The sequence below is a fragment of the Chlorocebus sabaeus genome, chromosome 5 (genome assembly GCF_047675955.1).
Source record: "Chlorocebus sabaeus isolate Y175 chromosome 5, mChlSab1.0.hap1, whole genome shotgun sequence".
NCBI classification, from domain to species: Eukaryota; Metazoa; Chordata; class Mammalia; order Primates; family Cercopithecidae; genus Chlorocebus; species Chlorocebus sabaeus.
The window spans coordinates 7,573,395-7,593,137 of record NC_132908.1 but is presented as its reverse complement, the minus strand read 5'-3'; the positions used below and the strand labels follow the sequence as shown (position 1 = coordinate 7,593,137).

The 19,743-nt window shown below is 42.5% G+C and overlaps 1 protein-coding gene across 31 annotated transcripts in view; it reads right to left on the bottom strand.

The window, feature by feature from the left end:
* RBFOX1 (RNA binding fox-1 homolog 1) overlaps positions 1-19,743 on the bottom strand; it is a 2,485,439-nt gene that overhangs the window by 120,755 nt on the left and 2,344,941 nt on the right. For all 31 annotated transcript variants that reach the window (XM_073015143.1, XM_073015144.1, XM_037989528.2 and 28 more), the window contains 2 exons: positions 13,084-13,227; positions 5,011-5,064 (listed from right to left, as the gene is read on the bottom strand). In XM_073015143.1, coding sequence (XP_072871244.1) covers positions 5,011-5,064; positions 13,084-13,227 — 198 coding nt within the window. The remainder of the gene's footprint in view (positions 1-5,010; positions 5,065-13,083; positions 13,228-19,743) is intronic.

The window sequence follows — 19,743 nt, the reverse complement described above, 5'->3', positions numbered from 1 at the left end:
ATTAATTTTTTATGATTATTCTCATTATATTCTGCTAAACTTCTTTCTCTCTTGTTGGCTACTTGGTATTCCTCATTTAGAGTTGAGATTTGCCAAAGCTGGGTGCAGAAAGAACTCGCTCCAGACAGTCCTCAAAATGCCAAACAGACTTTCCTACCTGTTCCATTGGACAATTCTACCTCCCATCCAGAAAAGAAATGGCACGGCCTCCCTGGGTTAGCAGGTTATCAAAATTCTCACCTGGGGGTTGCAATGTAACCAGAAAGCCCTCACCTGGTCCTCTCCATGAGCAGGGAACCTTCGCTATGAAGCACAGGTGCCAGGCAACTTTTGAGAACACGTGCTAAGGTTGTTTTTTTCTGACCTGCCTCATGGTCAGGATTCTAACTCAAGGAAACAGCAATTTGCAGTTTTTAAAAAGATGATGAATATTTTTACCTCTGCCTTAAAAAGGAGAACAAAACAAGCACACGCTGAGCCTGGCTTGCTGGGCATAGGGCTGAGTGTGATGCTGATGTGTAACTGCTTAAAAAATCAAGACTGCAAGAAAGGGGTACAGAGAAGGGGAGTCAGAGACACATCTTCCCAGTGTTTACCTTTAATGCTACTAAAGAACAGAAATCGGTGGTCTGTGCCCTGCTGTGAACAGGTACCATCAGTAGGGCAGATAACAGGGGCCTTAAGAGGATTGCCAGACCGGCGTGACTTGCTTCCTTTAAAATATTTTAGCAAATCATACATTCTAATCCTTCTGTATCCTAGTTATTGTTTTTTCATCTTTTGTATTTTTAGGCAATATCTTCCTTTTTTGCATTCATGCAAATATACCATTTTATATCTTCAAGGCTTAAATAAAGCACGCCGGATGGATGAATGTATGGATTTTTCATCTCAGATGAAAAAATCCAGTCCTCTAGAAGGGAGCTGTTGATGTATCTGAAGAATCATTTTCCGATGGGACTATGAGCTCTCTCGTCTCACTTTTACTCCAGTGACCTTTGCACATGCAACTCCTCCTGCCTGCAAGACATCCTTCTTTCCCCTCCCTGGGAAATTCTTATGCATCTCTCACTCTCAGCTTACATGTTCTTTCTTTCCAGAAGCCTTCTGACAATATCCGTCTGCCTGTTCAGACTCTCACCGGCCGCTCACATCACCATAGAACAACACAGGCTACTGTAGTCACTCAGCTTCCTAGTCCGTCTCTCCTGCTACTCAGCAAAGCCCATGAAGACAGGAAGTATTTCTGCCTTACTCATAGTTGGCTCTCATGAAATGCAACAAACACTTACTGATATCTACTGAATCAAAGATCAAAGTGTAGATTTTTGTTTTTTCTTTGAGACAGAACTTCACTCTTCTTGCCCAGGCTGTAGTGCAATGGCTCAATCTCGGCTCACTGCAACCTCTGTCTCCTGGGTTCAAGCAGTTCTCCTGCCTCAGCCTCCCGAGTAGCTGGGATTACAAGCGCGTGCCACCACACCCGGCTAATTTTGTATTTTTAGCTGAGACAGTGTTTCTCCATGTTAGTCAGACTGGTCTCGAACTCCGGACCTCAGGTGATCCGCCTACCTCAGCCTCCCAAAGGGCTGGGATTATAGGCGTGAGCCACCGTACCTGGCCAGATGTCTTAAGTATATACTTAGGGGGAGTAGCTGTATCTGTCTATAGCTCCCAAATAGACCATATCATAGGTAAATGAGATGGTTGGGTAAATCTCCTAAAAAGGAAAAATAAATTACAGGATCATTCACCCCTGAGTGCTTACGAATTCTCATTTTCTGTCTGATATCCCTTTAAAATGTGGTTTTTCTGCATTCTTGCTATTCATCCCTACATTAAATACTTGAGTTATACATTCCCAAGATAATATGCTTACTGTCTGTGCATGAATCTTGTTGGTTGGTTGGTTGTTCTCAAAGTCTCACTCTGTCACCCAAGCTGGAGTGCAGTGGTGCAGTCATAACTCACTAAAGCCTTGACCTCCTGGGATCAAGCAATCCTCCTGCCTCAACCTCCCCATTAGCTCAGACTACAAGTGTGTATCACCACGCCCAGCTAATTTTTAATTATTTTGTGGAGGTGGGGTCTCACTGTTGTCCAGACTGGTCTTGAACTCCTGGCTTCAGACAATACTCCCACCTCAGCTTCCTAAAAGGCTGGAATGCGCATCCACCCCTTAAGTACGTATGGGTTTCTATGTCCGCATACATATACACACACACCCGGCACACACAGCCTTCAGTACTGAGTGGCCTGCCTGAAGAACTGCTCTAGAGAATGAAAGGCAAGAAGGTGAGTTCCTGGCTCGTAAGGGCCCACTCATTTTCTGACTGGCTGTCCGGCACCAAATGATGAAAATGAGGTCATAGCAATGGTTCAGGTTTCTGAACCATTAAAATGGAAATGCTCATCTAAATAAGGCTCTTTCCCATAAAGGATAATGTCAAGTATGAAAAAAATCCCTGTGAGCTGCTGCCCCCATTTAGCAGTTCCAACTGGACTGTCTCAGTGCCATTCCAGCAGTACCTAAACAGTCAGCTCCAACACCTGCAAGACAAGCTCTTTCAGAGGGCGCATACCCACTGAGAGAGGCTATTTTGGATGTTTCCTAAACCAAAAGAATAAAGACCAAAAAAAAGGCAGCTTCACAAAGTCAGGATCTGGATGCAGCAAACTTAAATGGTCTTTTTCCTGAAGCCCCCAGAGATAGACTAATCATGGGAATGACGGAAGATGTCTTAAAAATAGTATCGCCATTGTACTTTCAAAATAGCAAATGATATTCTTCTAATGTCCCAAAACAGCTCTCAGAAGGAATTAAATAGCTTTCTTCAACTGGCAAAAGTTACAAAACAAAACATAAATTAAACATATTAAAAAATAAAACCAAACACATCTTTGAAGGCAGTGCTGCTATAGACAGACTGAGAGTCAGAACAAAGTTGGTCAACATTCAGGTCATCTACAATTTTGCCAAGAATACAGAAGGCCCGAGTGAACAGGATTAGGCTGGGCACATTTTTCTCTCAATGCACTTTGCTTTGCAGTTATAGAGATAGTCCCCATAATAATTTTCATACAAGAAGCAGGAAGAGAGTTAAGTTTGAGAATGATTGTAAAATATCTGAAGCTATGGAAAAATGATAAGGTCCCTGAAGGAGCAGAATCACAAAGTGTAATGGATTCTGTTTTGCTTTTGTTTTCACTCATCTGACAGATTACAACATCACTTTGGCCATGGAGGAGAAAATACTGCGGTTTTCTTTCCTTGATGCGATCAACAACATCCTAGCTAATTAGTACTAAATCAACTTAGGAGGGAAGAAAACTGTCCAAAAAAAAAAAAAAAATTCAAAGGTTTGCTTTATGGGGCAAAGGTGGTTATATATACCCAAAAGAACTGGCACTGTGGCCTGTGACACTTCAAATAAAGCCAGTACCACTTAGTGACCCTCCATGATGCTGACTGGCCCCAAATTGCCAGTGTAAGGAGAGTCAATGGGCTGAAACCAGTATCTCTCAACATTTGCAATCATAGTCTGAGGATGCAAGGACAAGGGAACTTAAAATTCCTAACAGCCTGGGGAATGGCAGCCAGGAGACCTGGCAGAGCTATTGAAAGCATTCACTTTCTGGTTACCAAGATCCATATCTTTTTTTGTTCTCCATCTTTTCTCCCTATTAACCCCCTGTGTCTGCTGATAGGCCTCATGTGTTTTCCTCAATTGGGGATTTTCATGGGGTTCCTGAGTGTTCTGTAGGTGCAGGTGGTAAGAGGACACTTGAAGAACAGCAGCAACAACCAAAGCCCAACACCAGTAAGCACCACTGCCTATTACACTCACAGGGAAGGCTTGGCATGGGTCTAAAAGGAGAGACACACAGCATTGATCATTTTAAGGACAGGCCTGGAAGTGTGGTTAAAACACAGGTTGCTGGGCACTAACCTGAGAGTTTCAAATTCAACAGGTCAGGGCTGGAACCTGAGAACTTGCATTTCTAATCTGTTCCTAGGTGATGCTGATGTTCCTGGTCTGGGACCACCCTTGGTTAACCACTGATAGAGAGAGAGGCTTTAGAAGTGTTTGTGTTTTTTTCTTCTCCCAACATATTTCTTTTGTTTGTTTGTTGTTGAGACAGGGTCTCGCTGTCACCCAGGCTGGGGTGCGGTGGTGCAATCTCGGCTCACTGCAACCACCACCTCATGGGTGCAAGCCTCCCAAGTAGCTGGGACTACAGGTGCATGCCACCACACGCAACTAATTTTTGTATTTTTAGTAGAGATGAGGTTTCACCATGTTATCCAGGCTGGTCTTGAGCACCTGACCTCAGAGGTGATCTACCCACCTCAGCCTCCCAAAGTACTGGAATTACAGGCATGAGCCATTGCACCCAGCCCGTATTTCTGTTTTGAAACAGAACCTCTCCTGATCCCAAACCTCCCCATAGAGCCCCGACTTTGATTAGAGCTAGGGAATCCATTTAAAAATTGGTTTCCTCGAAAAAACAAACTCAAAGCAATGGCAAATCACAAAATGTGGATTGGTAAACATAGTAATGAATAAAATTACATTCAAAAGGTTGGTGTATATGAGATTTTTCTCCCCTACAACCCAGGAAAATAACTGCACTTTATTAATACAGAATAATCACATATTTACCTGCTCATGAGACTATCAACTCACTTTTTAATATAAAGAACATAATTATCACTGAAAAACAAAAATGTAGCAACATCATTATTTTTTTAAGCATGGATAATTTTCCTCTGGAAACTTGATAAAAAATATATATATAAAAAACAGCAATTTAAAATTATTCCCCTTATACATTTTAAACTGAACCCGATGTCTTTCCCACCATTTTGAAAACGGAAGGTGGTCTCTAAAGGAACTCCCGCTGAAGTGTATTTTCACAATGAGCTGATTAAGACAGTGCAGTTGTTTCCCCTTACAACAAACATTTAAAAATAAACTAAACAATTCTAAAGTGAATTAAGTTGCTTACCTTTGAGCCTCGCTCATTAAAAATAATTTCAACATCTAAGATTTTACCAAATTGCTGCAAAGAAATAGAAATATCTTATAAGCAAGGAGAGAAATGCAGTAGACATTATTAGGTACAGTAGTAATTGTTTCTGACGCCAATTTTTTCTCTTAATATCAAGGATATACATTTTATGTTTTATGGCTATGGGCTTGAAACAAGAGAAAATAAAACCACCAATATTTTCTCCTTATTGTGGAACACACCAACCAGGGCTTGGTACAAAATATTAAGAGGGGAAGCCTACTTTACTTTTTCTTTTCTTTTTTTTTCCTGTGTGCATGTCTGCATTCCCAGGCACTGAGCAGCAAAGATTGAAAAGTGGCTAGTATGTATATACAATGACCCTTCTGGTCTATCCCACCAAACACTGGGAGAAACACCCTTGATAAAATGCGATTTTGATAATCAATGTCCACTGAGAATTTGATGTGACTGGTTTTGACTCCCAGCTCACATAAAATCTAGGAGCAGCTCTATCATATGAGAAAGAAAGTATGAACACAAAAGCAAACTCCACTATCCAGGCACCATCATCATGATGGTATCAGCAGTTGTAATCAGTGCTTGGGCTGAAATTCTCTCAAGATAATTCTCTATATTATTAAACAAACAGATTTTAGACAACTAGCATGACAAGGCTCTATGAAAAGTCCAGAAACAGAGACTCAGATTATAAATAGAGACAAATAAAATGCAGACACCTGGTTAAATTTAAATTTCAGATTTTTCAGGATATGTCACACGCAATATTTGGGACATACTTAATATCTGTGGTTTATTTGAACTTCAAATTCAATGACTGCGTCTTACATATTTTTTAAATCGGTGAAATCTGGAGTTTCCAGTGAGAAATGCACATCAAGCAATTCTTGATTCACGTTTCAAAATGGGGAGTATGGGCCCTACAACTACGGGCATCAGATCATCCGAAATCCTTTCCTCCAACCTTGGAAGTTTTTCAGTTTTCTGAGATTACACGAAGTAGTGTGGGCATTTCTTGAGTATAATAGCCTAACCTGCGTATGAGCAGGCAAGAGAGAGGGTGATGTAAAATCATGTACCGTGGCCCAGGGAAAAATAAAATGAGAATTTTATCTCCATGCAGAATGAGAGCAAATGCCCTTTGAGTGATTAAAAATTAAACAGGGCAACATAAATATTTCCATCCTCTTTTTTTGTTTTGTTTTGTTTTGAGCTTTCCTATCATTCCATTCACTTCTGCATTCTGGATTTTAATTGTATCCTTTATGACCCTCAGAGGTTCTGTATTCCATTTCCCCCCCTGAGTGGAGAGCATTACACGTACTTCCGTGTAGCAGAGGACAGAGTGACTGGGGTGAGGGGTGGGGCAGGATGAAAAAGGAACAAACAAAAAGACCACACGAGAAACAGGGGAGCTTTGCCTGACCAATGTGTTCCAGTCAGAGTATCCAGAGACGCAGAGTGAATGTCAAGAGGGTCCTACCAACATTCAAGAAACAAACTATTTAGAACATACAGATGCTATCCTCTGGAATGTACAAAGAAATCCACCCTCCCTGAAACAGGAGAAACAAGTGTGTATGCCACTGGAATACAGACAGCTCAGTCTTGAAATAAAAATAGTTCTGACTATGGAAAAAAGTAACCAAAAGTTTGTCATTCTGTACCATAGAAATGTGCCCATGCCTCAGGATCCATACACTATCCAGCCAGGGGAATCAGAGACGTGCATATTTCTAGTTGTGAAACAAAGAACTACTAGTACTTCTGCTCAGAGAAGCAAAGGATAGGAAGGAACCAAGGAGAAAATACTCAGAAGAGAATACAGAAACGGGTCACATTGCTCGCACACACAATGGAAATGCCAACAAACATGCAGTTAACTCATCCTGCAATGTGTGGACTCAGATCTTTTGGTCAAGAGAATTCCTTTACAGAGCATTTTCAGTGCCCTAGTTTTAGGCAGAGAAAAATCACTGGAAATAGAAGAAAACTTTCAGATGGGGGAAATGAAGGATTTGCCGTTCAAATGTGAACTGAATTTCATAGTAAAGAAACCTCCGGTTTTGTGAACTCCTCAAGCAGTAATTTTGATACAAACACCCTAGAATATTCAGTCTATACAGACGCTATCATATTTATTTCAGGCATAAGAGCCTAGAAGCACATATATTTACAGAAAGAGAAGCTTGACAAGGACTTCTTCCAAAACCACGATGCAACTGTCATCTATGGAACATTCTCTAGGCAGTCAACCCAAAAACATTTCCTTTAAAATAAGATCTGATTGAGACAGAACCAATCAAACAGCAGTCTTAGCATGTGTCATTCCCTAAATGAAACAATGACATCAGCTGCCCTGAAATGGTCTCAAAGTTTGCTTCTGTGGCAGTTGCTATTAGGTTGACGGTTCTCAAAGCCAGTGAAACAAGCCCGAAGAAGAATGCTGATGTAAGCCCCATTTCCAAGACAGTTGTGTACTATATTTATAGTATCAACAGTTTAATTGGGAAGTTTGCTACTAATGATGTAAACACAGCTGGCACATTTTCAATTTAAATAGACACAACTCATTCGCAGACATAACTAGCATTTGTTTGCTCAACAGCAATGTTCAGCTGCATTCAACAACGCCTCAAATCCACACAAGGTGTCTCAATAGCTGTATCAAGAACAGGATCCAGGCCAGGCACGGTGGCTAACACCTGTAATCCCAGCACTTCGAGAGACTGAGGTGGGCAGAACATGAGGTCGGGAGTTTGAGACCAGCCTGGCCAACATGGCGAAACCGTGTCTCTACTAAAAATGTAAAAATTAGCCAGGCACGCTGGCAGGAGCCTGTTATCCCAGCTACTTGGGAGGCTGAGGCAGAAGAATCACTTGATCCTGGGAGGTGGAGGTGGCAGTGAACCGAGAATGTGCCACTGCGCTCCAGCCTGGGCGACAGAGCGAGACTCCGTCTCAAAAAACAAAACAAGATCTAGAAGTTTACAGGCACACACTTCGGCAAATATATACCAAGCATTTTTAGATATTCTCAGATCAAACAATATTTCTCTGAAAAACTGTGAAGGATGTTCAATGGATACAGCATAAAACATAAAGGTTAGTTCAAAGATTGTACATAGAGGCCAAGGAAAGGCATCATCCCAGTTTTTCTTAGTGTCAGCTTCGTGTTCAGAATGCAGAAATAGAAGGTACCACGCCCTGTCCCACCATAATGGCCTCACTCCTCATAACATCATGGTAGATGGAACTTTGCATTAACATCGTAAGTACAGGCAAGCCCATCTCATTACTAAAAAGTGATCTTGAAATCTTCCTTTGCATGTGCTGAAAGTCATGTGATCTGTTTTTTGTGACAATAAAGAGAGGTTCAGTGGACTATTTTCCTGCCCAGAGGGCCTATATTTTGTTTTCTTGTGTTTTTCAATTTTATTGCTGTAGAAACTGGGTCCCCTATGTTGCCCAGGCTGGTCTCAAATTCTCGAACTCAAGCAATCCTTCCACCTCGGCCTCCCAAAGTCCTGGGATTACAGGTATAAGCCACCACCATGCCTAGCCAAGAGGGTCTGTATTTTGACCCCTAAAGTAAGGCTGCAGAATCAACAAGGGTGTTGTGTAAATTTGAGAACTGCAGTCACTGAGCAACTATTTGACAATTCCGTGATGGCATCCAGAACATCCATCCATCTGTTGTAGCAGAGGTCTGGATATATCACAATCCACTTCTCTCACTTCATACCCAGAATGTTTAAATTTTAAATATTAAGTTAAACATTCTATTCAGGGTACCATATATTGCAATTAATTTGTTAGAAATCCATATATTCCTCTCTTGAGATCATCAAACATTTATCTGTAAAGAAAATGCATGCTCATGCATGATACCTAACATGAAGACAAAGCTCCAGGAAAAAGCCACGTATAAAACTAACATCCCTTCCAATGAACCATTTAATATCAATGCCACTGCACAGAACAGCTCCATTCACTTGGACCTCAACTGGTATTTTTTAAAGACTGTGGCTTCTGCTTTGTATATTGTAGCCACATAACATCTTCCCCAAAGAATGTTCCATCTCAAATGAAAAAAATAAAATAAGATGAGCTAGAAGATTTAAAGCCAAACATGGAAACAAATGCTTCCATTGAGTAGAAAGTAAAGAATATGAAGCACAAGGTGAAAAAGGTAAGCAGAATCCCAATCTTCATGAAGAATTGCTGAAGATACAAATTAAAAATAAAATGAGTCACCTGCAGTAACCATTAGGCATGCAATGGTTGCAGATGGCATGGTCGAATTATTAATGGTTACAGATGTTGTAATGACCACTGCCAAGTTTCAGGCAGTTTGAAGAAGGAGGTTGCTTTTTTGTCTTGTTTTGCTTTTGACTTTAAAATCCCATGCCTGTATTTAACAAGAGACAAAGAGGGGGGGAAAAGCACAAAGATCTTTGTGACTGTTTATCTCTGTAATTGTCCTCACTGTAACCCCTGTCAAAGTGGGAAGACAAAGACAGGACAGAGCGCCAAAAGGAGAGAAGATGTCTCATGTCCAAATGATGTGAGAAGTACCTAATTGGAGTTAAACTGTAGTTTCTTGCAGTAACTATGACCTGAAAGAGGAAACCCTCCTAAATTCCCTAAACTCCTGTGCGGGGAGCCAATGAGAATGTTTACAGATGCTTCACAATGTGATTCCTGCCGCTAAATGTATCCTATAACAAGAATGACTCTGTGACCACCAACGTTTGGCAGGAAAGAACAGATTTTTAGTGCATAAAACTGCATTTCTTTAGAATGGCGGTTGTAAAGTATGGAGGCTTAAGAGTCATTACAAGGGAGTCTGTGAATCTGTACATTCCTGGTACTTTTATAGACAAAATTTACAGAAAAAATAAAGCTTTCAAAAAATCTTTCAGAAAAAAATACTTTCAAAAAATGGACACAGATGCTACTTGTGATGAACAAGGTTAAGTTTATGCTACTGAATGCATGGTGCAATCTCTTAATTGATAGGCATTAAGTGTATCTATCATCTTGTCAAATTGACATCTTGTCACTTGCTTGAAAATCTTGACTATAAAGTGGTGGCACACACAGGTAGTCCCAGCTAGTCAGGAAGCTGAGGAACGAGAATCGCTTGAACCCAGGAGAAAGACTGCAATGAGCTGAGATCATGCCACTTCACTCCAGTCTGGGTAACAGAATTAGACTTTGTCACAAAAAAAGGGGGGTGCTGGATATGTGCAGTGGCTCACATCTCACGCTGTAATCCCAGCACGTTGGAAGGCCAAGGTGGGAGGGTTGATTGAGGCCAGGCATTTGTGAGCAGCCTGGACAACGAAGTGAGACCCCCATCTCTATTAAAAACAAAACAAACAAACAAAAAAAACTTAAAAATTAGCCAAGCATGGTGGCTTGTGTCTGTAGTCTCAGCTACTTAGGAGGTTGAGTTGGGAGGATCCCTTGAGCCCAAGAGTTTGCAGTGAGCATGATCACACCACTGCACTCTAGCCTGGGTAACAGAGTGAGAACTTGTCTTTTTAAAAATAAGAGCCGGGCCAGGCGCGGTGGCTCAAGCCTGTAATCCCAGCACTTTGGGAGGCCGAGACGGGTGGATCACGAGGTCAGGAGATCGAGACCATCCTGGCTAACACGGTGAAACCCCGTCTCTACTAAGAAATACAAAAAACTAGCTGGGCGTGGTGGCGGGCGCCTGTAGTCCCAGCTACTCGGGAGGCTGAGGCCGGAGAATGGCGTGAACCCGGGAGGTGGAGCTTGTAGTGAGCTGAGATCCGGCCACTGAACTCCAGCCTGGGCGACAGAGCGAGACTCCATCTCAAAAAACAAAACAAAACAAAAACAAACAAAAAAAACCAAAAAAATAAGAGCCGGGCTGGGAGCGGTGGCTCACACCTTTGGGAGGCCGAGGTGGGTGGATCACAAGGTCAGGAGATCGAGACCATCCTGGCTACAATGGTGAAACCCCGCCTCTACTAAAAATACAAAAAAATGAGCCGAGCGTGGTGGCGGGCACCTGTAATCTCAGCTACTCGGGAGGCTGAGGCAGGAGAATGGAGAGAACCCAGGAGGCGGAGCTTGCAGTGAGCCGAGATTGTGCCACTGTACTCCAGCCTGGGCAACAGAGTGAGACTCTGTCTCAAAAAATAAATAAAAATAAAAATAAACAAATAAATAAAAACAAGCTCCCTGAAACTAGTAGATTTGGATCAAGGTTTGATGACAGGTAGTACAATTTTTTGGCAAGATCTTGCTCCTTGCCGTCTACCTTAACTCTACAAGACTAGAGAGACTCAGAATCCCTTCTCTGATTCCTGCGAATATTTTGAATACCTCTGTGACTTAGCATTGTAGCCTGCAGTAACTTTCACAATAACTAAGAAAACCATGGGGGGAAAGCCCCCTTAGGGGTGGAACTTGGGGTGAGCTGCAATGAGTGACACCATGAAAGAGTGTCAAGATGCTCATTAAGGGGACTGAATTCAAAGCCAACATCACAGTGACACTTGATGAGAAAAAACAGACTGCACAGCAAGACATCTTCCTAACCTGACATGGCAAAGAGCATATAACACCTCTTACTGCCCATCATTCAAACCTGGTCTTACCGCCTCACACACACTTAACCTCAACTCTCACTTTGAATGCTCTGCACTTTTCAAAGTCATCTTTGACCTGAAAGTGCCCGAGGGTATCTCTGTTCTGCAGGAGTTGGAGGGGCTCAACACAAGGTTATTACCAAATGAGAGAGATAAAAGTGCAAGAGCTGACCTTTTCCTCTTAAATGTCAGCATTCAAAGCTGGGTATCTTAAATATTAGGATGCCTGCTCTGCTTTTGTGTCAGATGCATACTTGATAAGCATCGTGTGTGTAAGAAGTAAAAGGTGCAAGCTAATCCCCAACACACAGTGCCTCTGAGTAGTGAACCAGAGCCTTCCATTTTATACGGAGAACACCACCAGAGTGACTCAGAATGGGCATCTTCTTGTTCCTTTTGTGATATTTGCATCCATTTATAAACTCCTAGAGGAGGAGTCTCTGAGCAGCCCACCTTTGCTCTAAGTCAAATGTTAAGGATGTAATTCTTTTCACGGAATCCACAGGCACCTGCTCTCATTGCTGGGATGTCATGGGCAAATTGGATACATTCACAAATGTGAAAGATATCCAAGCCCTGTCATAGCCTTGTCCTTTGGTTGAACGGAGGTCAAAGAAATGGCAAACTCATGGCTTCCCAAAGTGGATAGTGAAGATATCTTTGAGAAAAAAATAATCAGGGGCAAGATGACCTATAAAAAAGCAATGCTATTATTTTCTCCTGGGCTAGTGGTGACTTGTGGCCTGCTCTGTATTTCACCATGGTGCCTGGGCACGGCTACCCTTCATGGCATATAGCACCACAGTAAGTGCCTCTGAATCCTTGTCACTGATTTCAGAAGAATGTAGACTTCAGGAATCAACATGAACTTAGAAACTGGTAGCTCATTTGGTGTTGGTGGTGGTGGTTTTGCTTTGTTTGCTAAAATCAGCTTTATGCAGAATTAGTTGTTCTGTTGCTGCATCTGAAATCTCAATGCACAGTGCCTGGGAAAGACTAGGGAATGCAGGAATACACTATGAGTCACCCTCTGGATAATCGGACAACTGCAAAAGAAAGCAAAACCAAGAGGACTCGGGGTGTATTTTTGCTACAGTATGATATCCTGGGCCATTGGATTTAGGACCATCAATAGGCTTCTTTCAGCAGTGGGTCATTTAGGAATGTTTTCCATTTGGCCTTCAAGTTACTTCTTAGAAGAAAACCACTTGGCAAAGTAGATACATGGTGAGCATATGTACAGAAATACATGCTGAAACCATAGAGATTCTACCCACAACATACCCAAAAACTAGACTCTAAAATGTTTCTCCCCGTGCAAACATCTAACCTTAGTATTGTAAATACCCCCAAACTTACACGAGACAGGGAGGTCCCTGGAAACCCCAGAGCGGGCACTGCTGAGAAGAAAGGTGGTACTTACACCAAACATTTGTCTGAGGTCCGGATCCCGGAACCTGAAGGGGATATTGGAGACATGCAGCCGCTTGGGCTGAGACTTGTTTTCCGTGTTTTCAGACGGTTGTGTCTGGGGCTGGCCATCCGTTGGTGCTGCATCATCTGTCTGCTAAAAGAACAAGAAGAAATCGAAGAGGTTGAGTGGACCACAATGCTCTGTTCCAATGCGCTTTTGCTTGCCCTGAGTGGCAGGAAAAGATCAAAACTAAGGAATCTGAGAAGGGAAGAAAATGCTGAGGCATGCATGCATGCATGCATTCATTCAACAAGTGTTTTCTGAGCATCCACTGAGTGCTCATGATGAATCTGGGATTGGGCAGTAGGCAAAGCAGACAAAAATCCCTGCCCTCGGGGAGCATCATTCCAGATAATAAATCCATAGAGTGTTGGCAGACAGAGAAAAGCACTATAGGCTAGAAAAAGAAAAGGAAGGTGACTGGGAGTTGCTGGGGTTGGGAGGTGGGGAGCGGGAACCTCATCAAGAAGGGGGTAATAATTATTACAGGCAGGAGACTGTGTATTTCTTAACTGATGCGGTTCAGAATCTGAAGATACGCCTACATAATTGTTCAGGTAACTGTGCAGATAAAATATAATTAAATGTAAAAAATTTGAAAAGACTAGTTGGCATTCTGGAGTTCAAATAACCAGCTGATTGACTTATTCTTTTGAGGCTCTAATTGTACAAACTTCTGCTGTCCACTACAGTTGACCACATGTGACAATTTACATTTAACTGGATTAAAATGAAATATTTAACTTCGTTTGCATTAGCTGCATTTCAAGTGCTCAAGAGCCACATGTAGTTAGTGCTTCCATGCTGAGTAATGCAAATACAGAATGTTTCCATCTCTACAGAAAGTTCTGCTGTGCTGTTTGCCTAGACCGTGTAACATTATTAGCATAACTCATTGTTTCACCACCCCTACCTTCCAAATAAGGCTGTATAACATGATGTTACATTGACACCCATATATAGGCAGGAACTAGGGGAAAAGTCACAGTCACATTAGGTATCATTATAGCCACTGCCATACTCTCAGTTCTAGAGTTTTAACATTTCAAACATTTGATACTTTCTCTGCAATTAGCACGTGTTGCCTCTAGGTGGCAGTAAATGCCATCCACATCAGATACCAACTTTGAAACTATGATAGAAAGCTTATGCAGAAGCCTATCAAATTCACCTATTTATAAGCAATCTAGAAGTACATAATTGGGACGAAACTATCAATGTAGGCAGCCAGGTGTAAAATAATAACGACTTAGAGGAGAGAATCTTACAAAGTGAAATACAAAACAAACACTCAGATAACATGGGCATAATTAGCAAGTTTCTCAACAGCCCTGGTATTTACTGGAAGGTTTCATTTGCATTTTCCTTCCTAACACACCCTGAATTGCATGTTGAAGTAAAGACTTCCCGTTGGCTCTCAAACCATTCTTCCAAGTTGCTCTGGTACCAAAAGCCCTACCAGTTGACTTCTTCAAGTTTTAAGTGCAAAGTCATGTATTTAGACAATGTATTTAGTCTTTTTGCCTATACTGTTGGATTGAATATGAAGCAGTATGATGGTCATTTTCTTAACTGGAAAATAAAGAATAATGAGTTCATACATTTTAAGGCTTTGTGATTGAATAATGTATGCTAACTTGGCCAAGTTCCTGGTAGATATTCAATAAATGGAAAGTAACGAACTGTCTAGAGTAATGGTAATTTTTTTAAATACCAAAAAGAGAAACAAACCTCCTTTGAGAAACACACAGGAAAGGTTGTCATTTGCTTATTTTTAAACTGTTTACACATCTTTACTGAGCAACTGCTTTGTGTTAGATACATAAGTCAGCCCTCCAAGTCACATGCAATTCCAACTTTAGTGAATGACACCAATAGAGAAAGACAACCATAAATAGACTCACTTTGTCATTGGTTTTTGTTGTTTTCTTGGAGTTGGGTCTTGGTCTGTCACTCAGGCTGGAGTGCGGTGGTGCAATCATGGCTCAATGCAGCCTTGAAACCCTGGGCTCAAACAATCTTCCCACATCAGCCTTCCAAGTAGCTAGGACTACAGGCATGGGCCACCACACCAAGCTAATTTTTATTTGCAGAGACAGGGTCTCACTATGTTGCCCAGGCTGGTCTTGAACCTCTGGCCTCAAGTGATCCTCCTGCCTCAGCCTCCCGAAGCACTGAGACTACAAGCATGAGCCACCATCCCCAGCCAATACAGACTGGTAAATGTTGGGATAAGAGGCAATCCAAAAGGGCTGAGTAACCTTAAATCAGGGTCATATAACACTGCTGGAGGTTCAGCAAGGCTTGCCAATTCTGGAGGTTAAATTTTAAGTGGGAGATATCTAAGAGAAGAGGTGAAAAGGACTGAGGTTATACCGAGAGAGGGCAGCGTATGTGCAGAGATGTCAAATGATGTCTTGGATTCAGAGAGTATGTGTGGCTCCAGCACCACTGGTCAGATGAGGCAGGTATGAAGGGAAGGCAGGAGTTGAGGTTTCAAAGATAGTCAAGGGGCTACATCAAAGGACACTGTGCAAAGCAAGAGTCTGAGCTTCATCCTAAGAGCAATAAGGAGCCACCTAAGGATCACAGCAGGAGGGTGGTACGACCAGCTTGTGACACAAATGATAAATGTCTGTTTAATGGTTGGCTGACTCACTGACCGAAAGTACATGAATAAACAAATGAATGAAGAAGTGTACAATCAACGTCACCACCTTCATGTGATAGTTGAAGAACAACGTTGTAACACTGAAACCCAAACAGAGCAGAATGTGGGTTTTCTCCGCTGAGAATACGAGGTTTGGTGCCATGTCCATGACACAGAAATGAGCTTGAATCATGCAACTGTCCTTTTTCAGATTGTAAGGGGTTTTAGCACTCTACACCCGGACTCGGAGTTTACAGATGCTATAGCTGAAACCCCCAGCTTTCAGTCCATTTATTTTTCCATCCTGTTAGAAGTTTCTGTTTCAATGCAAAAATAAAATGAGCTCCTTCTTATCCTGAGAAGGAAACATAGATTTGGATTTGTGTACAACTGCTGGATGTTTCAGCTTAATGAACCTAATTAGGAATTACAGAGATTATGATTAAACATATTAAATGATTAATAGCATTGTGCCACTCATGTGAAAATTAAAATTAATCATCTCTAGTCAAACAGCACTTTGGAGAAATCTTTGCATTGTTTCCTTTGATAAAAACATACAATGCTCAATTAATCATTTTATAGTATATGCTTATATACAAATGCCTATAAATTGTTATAGAGAAATACCTGTGTATTAAAAAGAATCCTTAAAGAAAGCATGCAAAATTTAAAAAAAAAAAAAAAGTGAGCCAAAAGTGTTTCAGGTCATTGTGGGTGTATGGAAAGGGAAAAAGAGGAGTGTTAGGAATTAGAGGTTGAGGAGTGAAGAAAACAACAGAAAAAGGAAATCTCTTTCAGCCTGCATGCCTTTTATGTGGTGGGATGCAGCACAATGAACCAGGGTTTTGGAATCACGCAGACCATCTCTGTTATTTGCTAATCTTAGGCAGGTCACTTTTCTTCTCTGACCCTCAGTTTACTTTTCCATCAAAGGACATTAATGGGGTAATGGGGCCAGGTGCAGTGGCTCATGCCTGTAATCCCAGCACTTTGCGAGGCTAAGGTGGGAGGATAATTTGAGACCAGCCTGCAAAATAGTGAGACCCTGTCTCCACTAAATAAAATTTTTTTAAAAAGCTGATTATGGCCATGTGCCTGTATTCCCAGCTAGTTGGGAGACTGAGGTGGGAGATGGCCGGAGCCCAGGAGATGAAGGCTGCAGTGACAGAAAGTCACACCACTGCACTCCAACCTGGGCAATGGAGCAAGACTCTGCCTCTAAAAAACAAAAACAAAAAGGACACTAATGGTACTAAGCTCACAGGATCGTGGGAAGGACCAAATGCAGCAGGAGATGACAGAGCAGCTACCACAGAGCCTCATGCACGTTGGGGTTAGTGATTGTCACCAACCCCTCCACTGAGTGTGATCTGTTTTTCTTCCCCTTTTTCTGGGACCTTAGAATAAGCCTGAGTTTTATGTCTCTATATTGTTTTCTGAAAGATGACCACAAAGCTGATGGCTTAAAGCCACTGGACTTCATTCTCCTGTAGTTGTACAGACCAGAAATCTAAAATCAAGGTGCCAGGAGGGCCACATTCCCTCTAAAAGATCTAGGGGGAGAATCATGCCTTGCCTCATTTAGCTTTTGGTAGCTGCAGGCATTCCTTGACTTGGGTTTGCATCCTTCCAACCTCTGCTTCCATCTTCACAGGCCCTATTCCCTCTACATGGCTGAAACTCCAATTTCCCTCTTCCTTTTTCTTCTTACAAAGATACTAGGGTCGGGCGTGCGGTGGCTTAAGCCTATAATCCCAGCACTTTGGGAGGCTGAGGTGGGCAGATCACAAGGTCAGGAGTTCGAGACCAGTCTGACCAAAATGGTGAAACCCCGTCTCTACTAAAAATACAAAAATTAGCCAGGTGTGGTGGCACACACCTATAATTCCAGGTACTCAGGAGGATGAGGCAGAAAAATTCCTTGAACCCAGGAGGCAGAGGTTGCAATGAGCTGAGATTGCACCATTGCACTCCAGCCTGGGTGACAGAGCGAGACTCTGTCTCAAAAAAAGATATTAGTTGTTGAGCCCACCCTAAATCCAGGATTATTTTATCTTGATCCTTAATTACATCTGCAAAGATCTCCTTCCCCTCCCCTCCCCTTGCCAAATAGGATCATGTTTATGCAAGTTATGACAAGGACATAGTTTTTGGAGGTCACCATTCCCTCTACTACATCTCTCCACCAAACATATAAATCAAAGGTGCATGGAGTACAAGCAAGCAGCTGTCACCCAGGAGGAAATGCGTCCTCCACCACTTCAGGCAGCATGAAGTTCTCACAATGAGTGGCCTCAAAGCAGATCTAGGAGAAGGTGGAATGAATGTTCCTGCCAGGCTGTCATCTGTCAATAGGAGTTGTCATGGTTAATATTGAGTGTCAACTTGATTGGATGGAAGGATGCAAAGTATTGGTCCTGGGTGTGTCAGTGAGGGTATTGCCAAAGGAGACAAACATTCAAGTCAGTGCAACGGTCGACCCACCCTCAATCTGGGTGGTCACCATCTGATCATCTGCCAGGATGCCTAGGATAAAAGTAGGCAGAGGAACGTGGAAAGACTAGGCTGGCTGAGTCTTCCAGCCTGCAACTCTCCACCATGCTGGATGCTTCCTGCCCTTGAACGTGGGACTCCAAGTCCTTCAGCTTTTGGACTCTTGGACCTTTGATCACAGACTGAAGCCTGTACTGTTGGCTTCCCTACTTTTGAGGTTTTGGGACCCAGCCTGACTTCCTTGCTCCTCAGCTTACAGATGGCCTATTGTGGGACTTCACCTTGTGATCGTGTGAGTCAGTACTCCTTAATAAACTCCCCTTTATTTATAGATAAACATCTATCTTATTAGTTCTTTCCCACTAGAGAACCCTAATACAGGAGTCACTTCAATGAGACCCCCCAAACGAAGAGGAGACTTAAGTCTTTGTCTTTCCAGGCCACGCTCCACAGTGGCCTTTGATCATGGCCCTGGATGCAATGACGCCTGGCTGGAAAGCTTTTCATCAGCCTCTTGAAAGGCCATCAACACTGAAGGACAGAGATGCTGCCTGTATGTTCCCAGTACCTACTACTGTGCCTCACTCAACCTGAGAAGTCGTTATAGTATCCCTGAGAAGCTTGCTGAACGGTATGGCAAAAGTATAGTGTGTAATTCCTAAGGAAAAGACAATGTCAAAAAGCTAGGAAACTGGCTAATAGAACAAACCATCTAGAATGCACATTCCTGGAGGGCAGTGGCTACGGGATTCCTAGCTATAGTCCCCAAAGCCGCAGCATATCAAAGCTCAGTGGGAAGTAATCTCTGGAAGAACTCCCAATTTATTTGACTTTATTTTTTAAGACAGAGTCTTACTCTGTTGCCCAGGCCGAAGTGTAGTGACACAATCTCACCTCACTGCAACCTCTGCCTCCCTGGTTCAAGCGATTTTCCTGCTTCAACCTCCCGAGTAGCTGGGATTTACAGGTGTATGCCACTGTGCCTGGCTAATTTTTGTATTTTTACTAGAGACAGGGTTTCACAATGTCTCGAACTCCTAACCTGAAGTGATCTGCCTGCCTCGGCCTCCCAAAGTGCTGCGATTACAGGCGTGAGCTACTGTGCCTGGCCATAAAAGTTATGTTTGGCTCTAGAGTAAGGCCTACCTGAATGGACATGACCATATTTGGGAGATCAGAAGGTGAGACACAGCAATGCAGTAAATTCAGAGAATGGAGGAAATTGAGGGCAGTCAGTAAAGTAAGGATGTCAGAGGTGGATGAGAAAGTGGCCAGGGACACCCCCTTCTCAGTGGTCTCCAACCTAGATCCTCATTGACTGTCTAGGTCTATAAGGTTCAGTGTTCTCCACCGTGACTGCTCCCACCTTGCCTGCTGCCTGTCTCCCACTCTTGCTTGTTGGCCTCTTTGCTTTATCCTGCCCCCATCTTTGGTCTTTGCATTCATTCTGCCCTTTGCCTGGA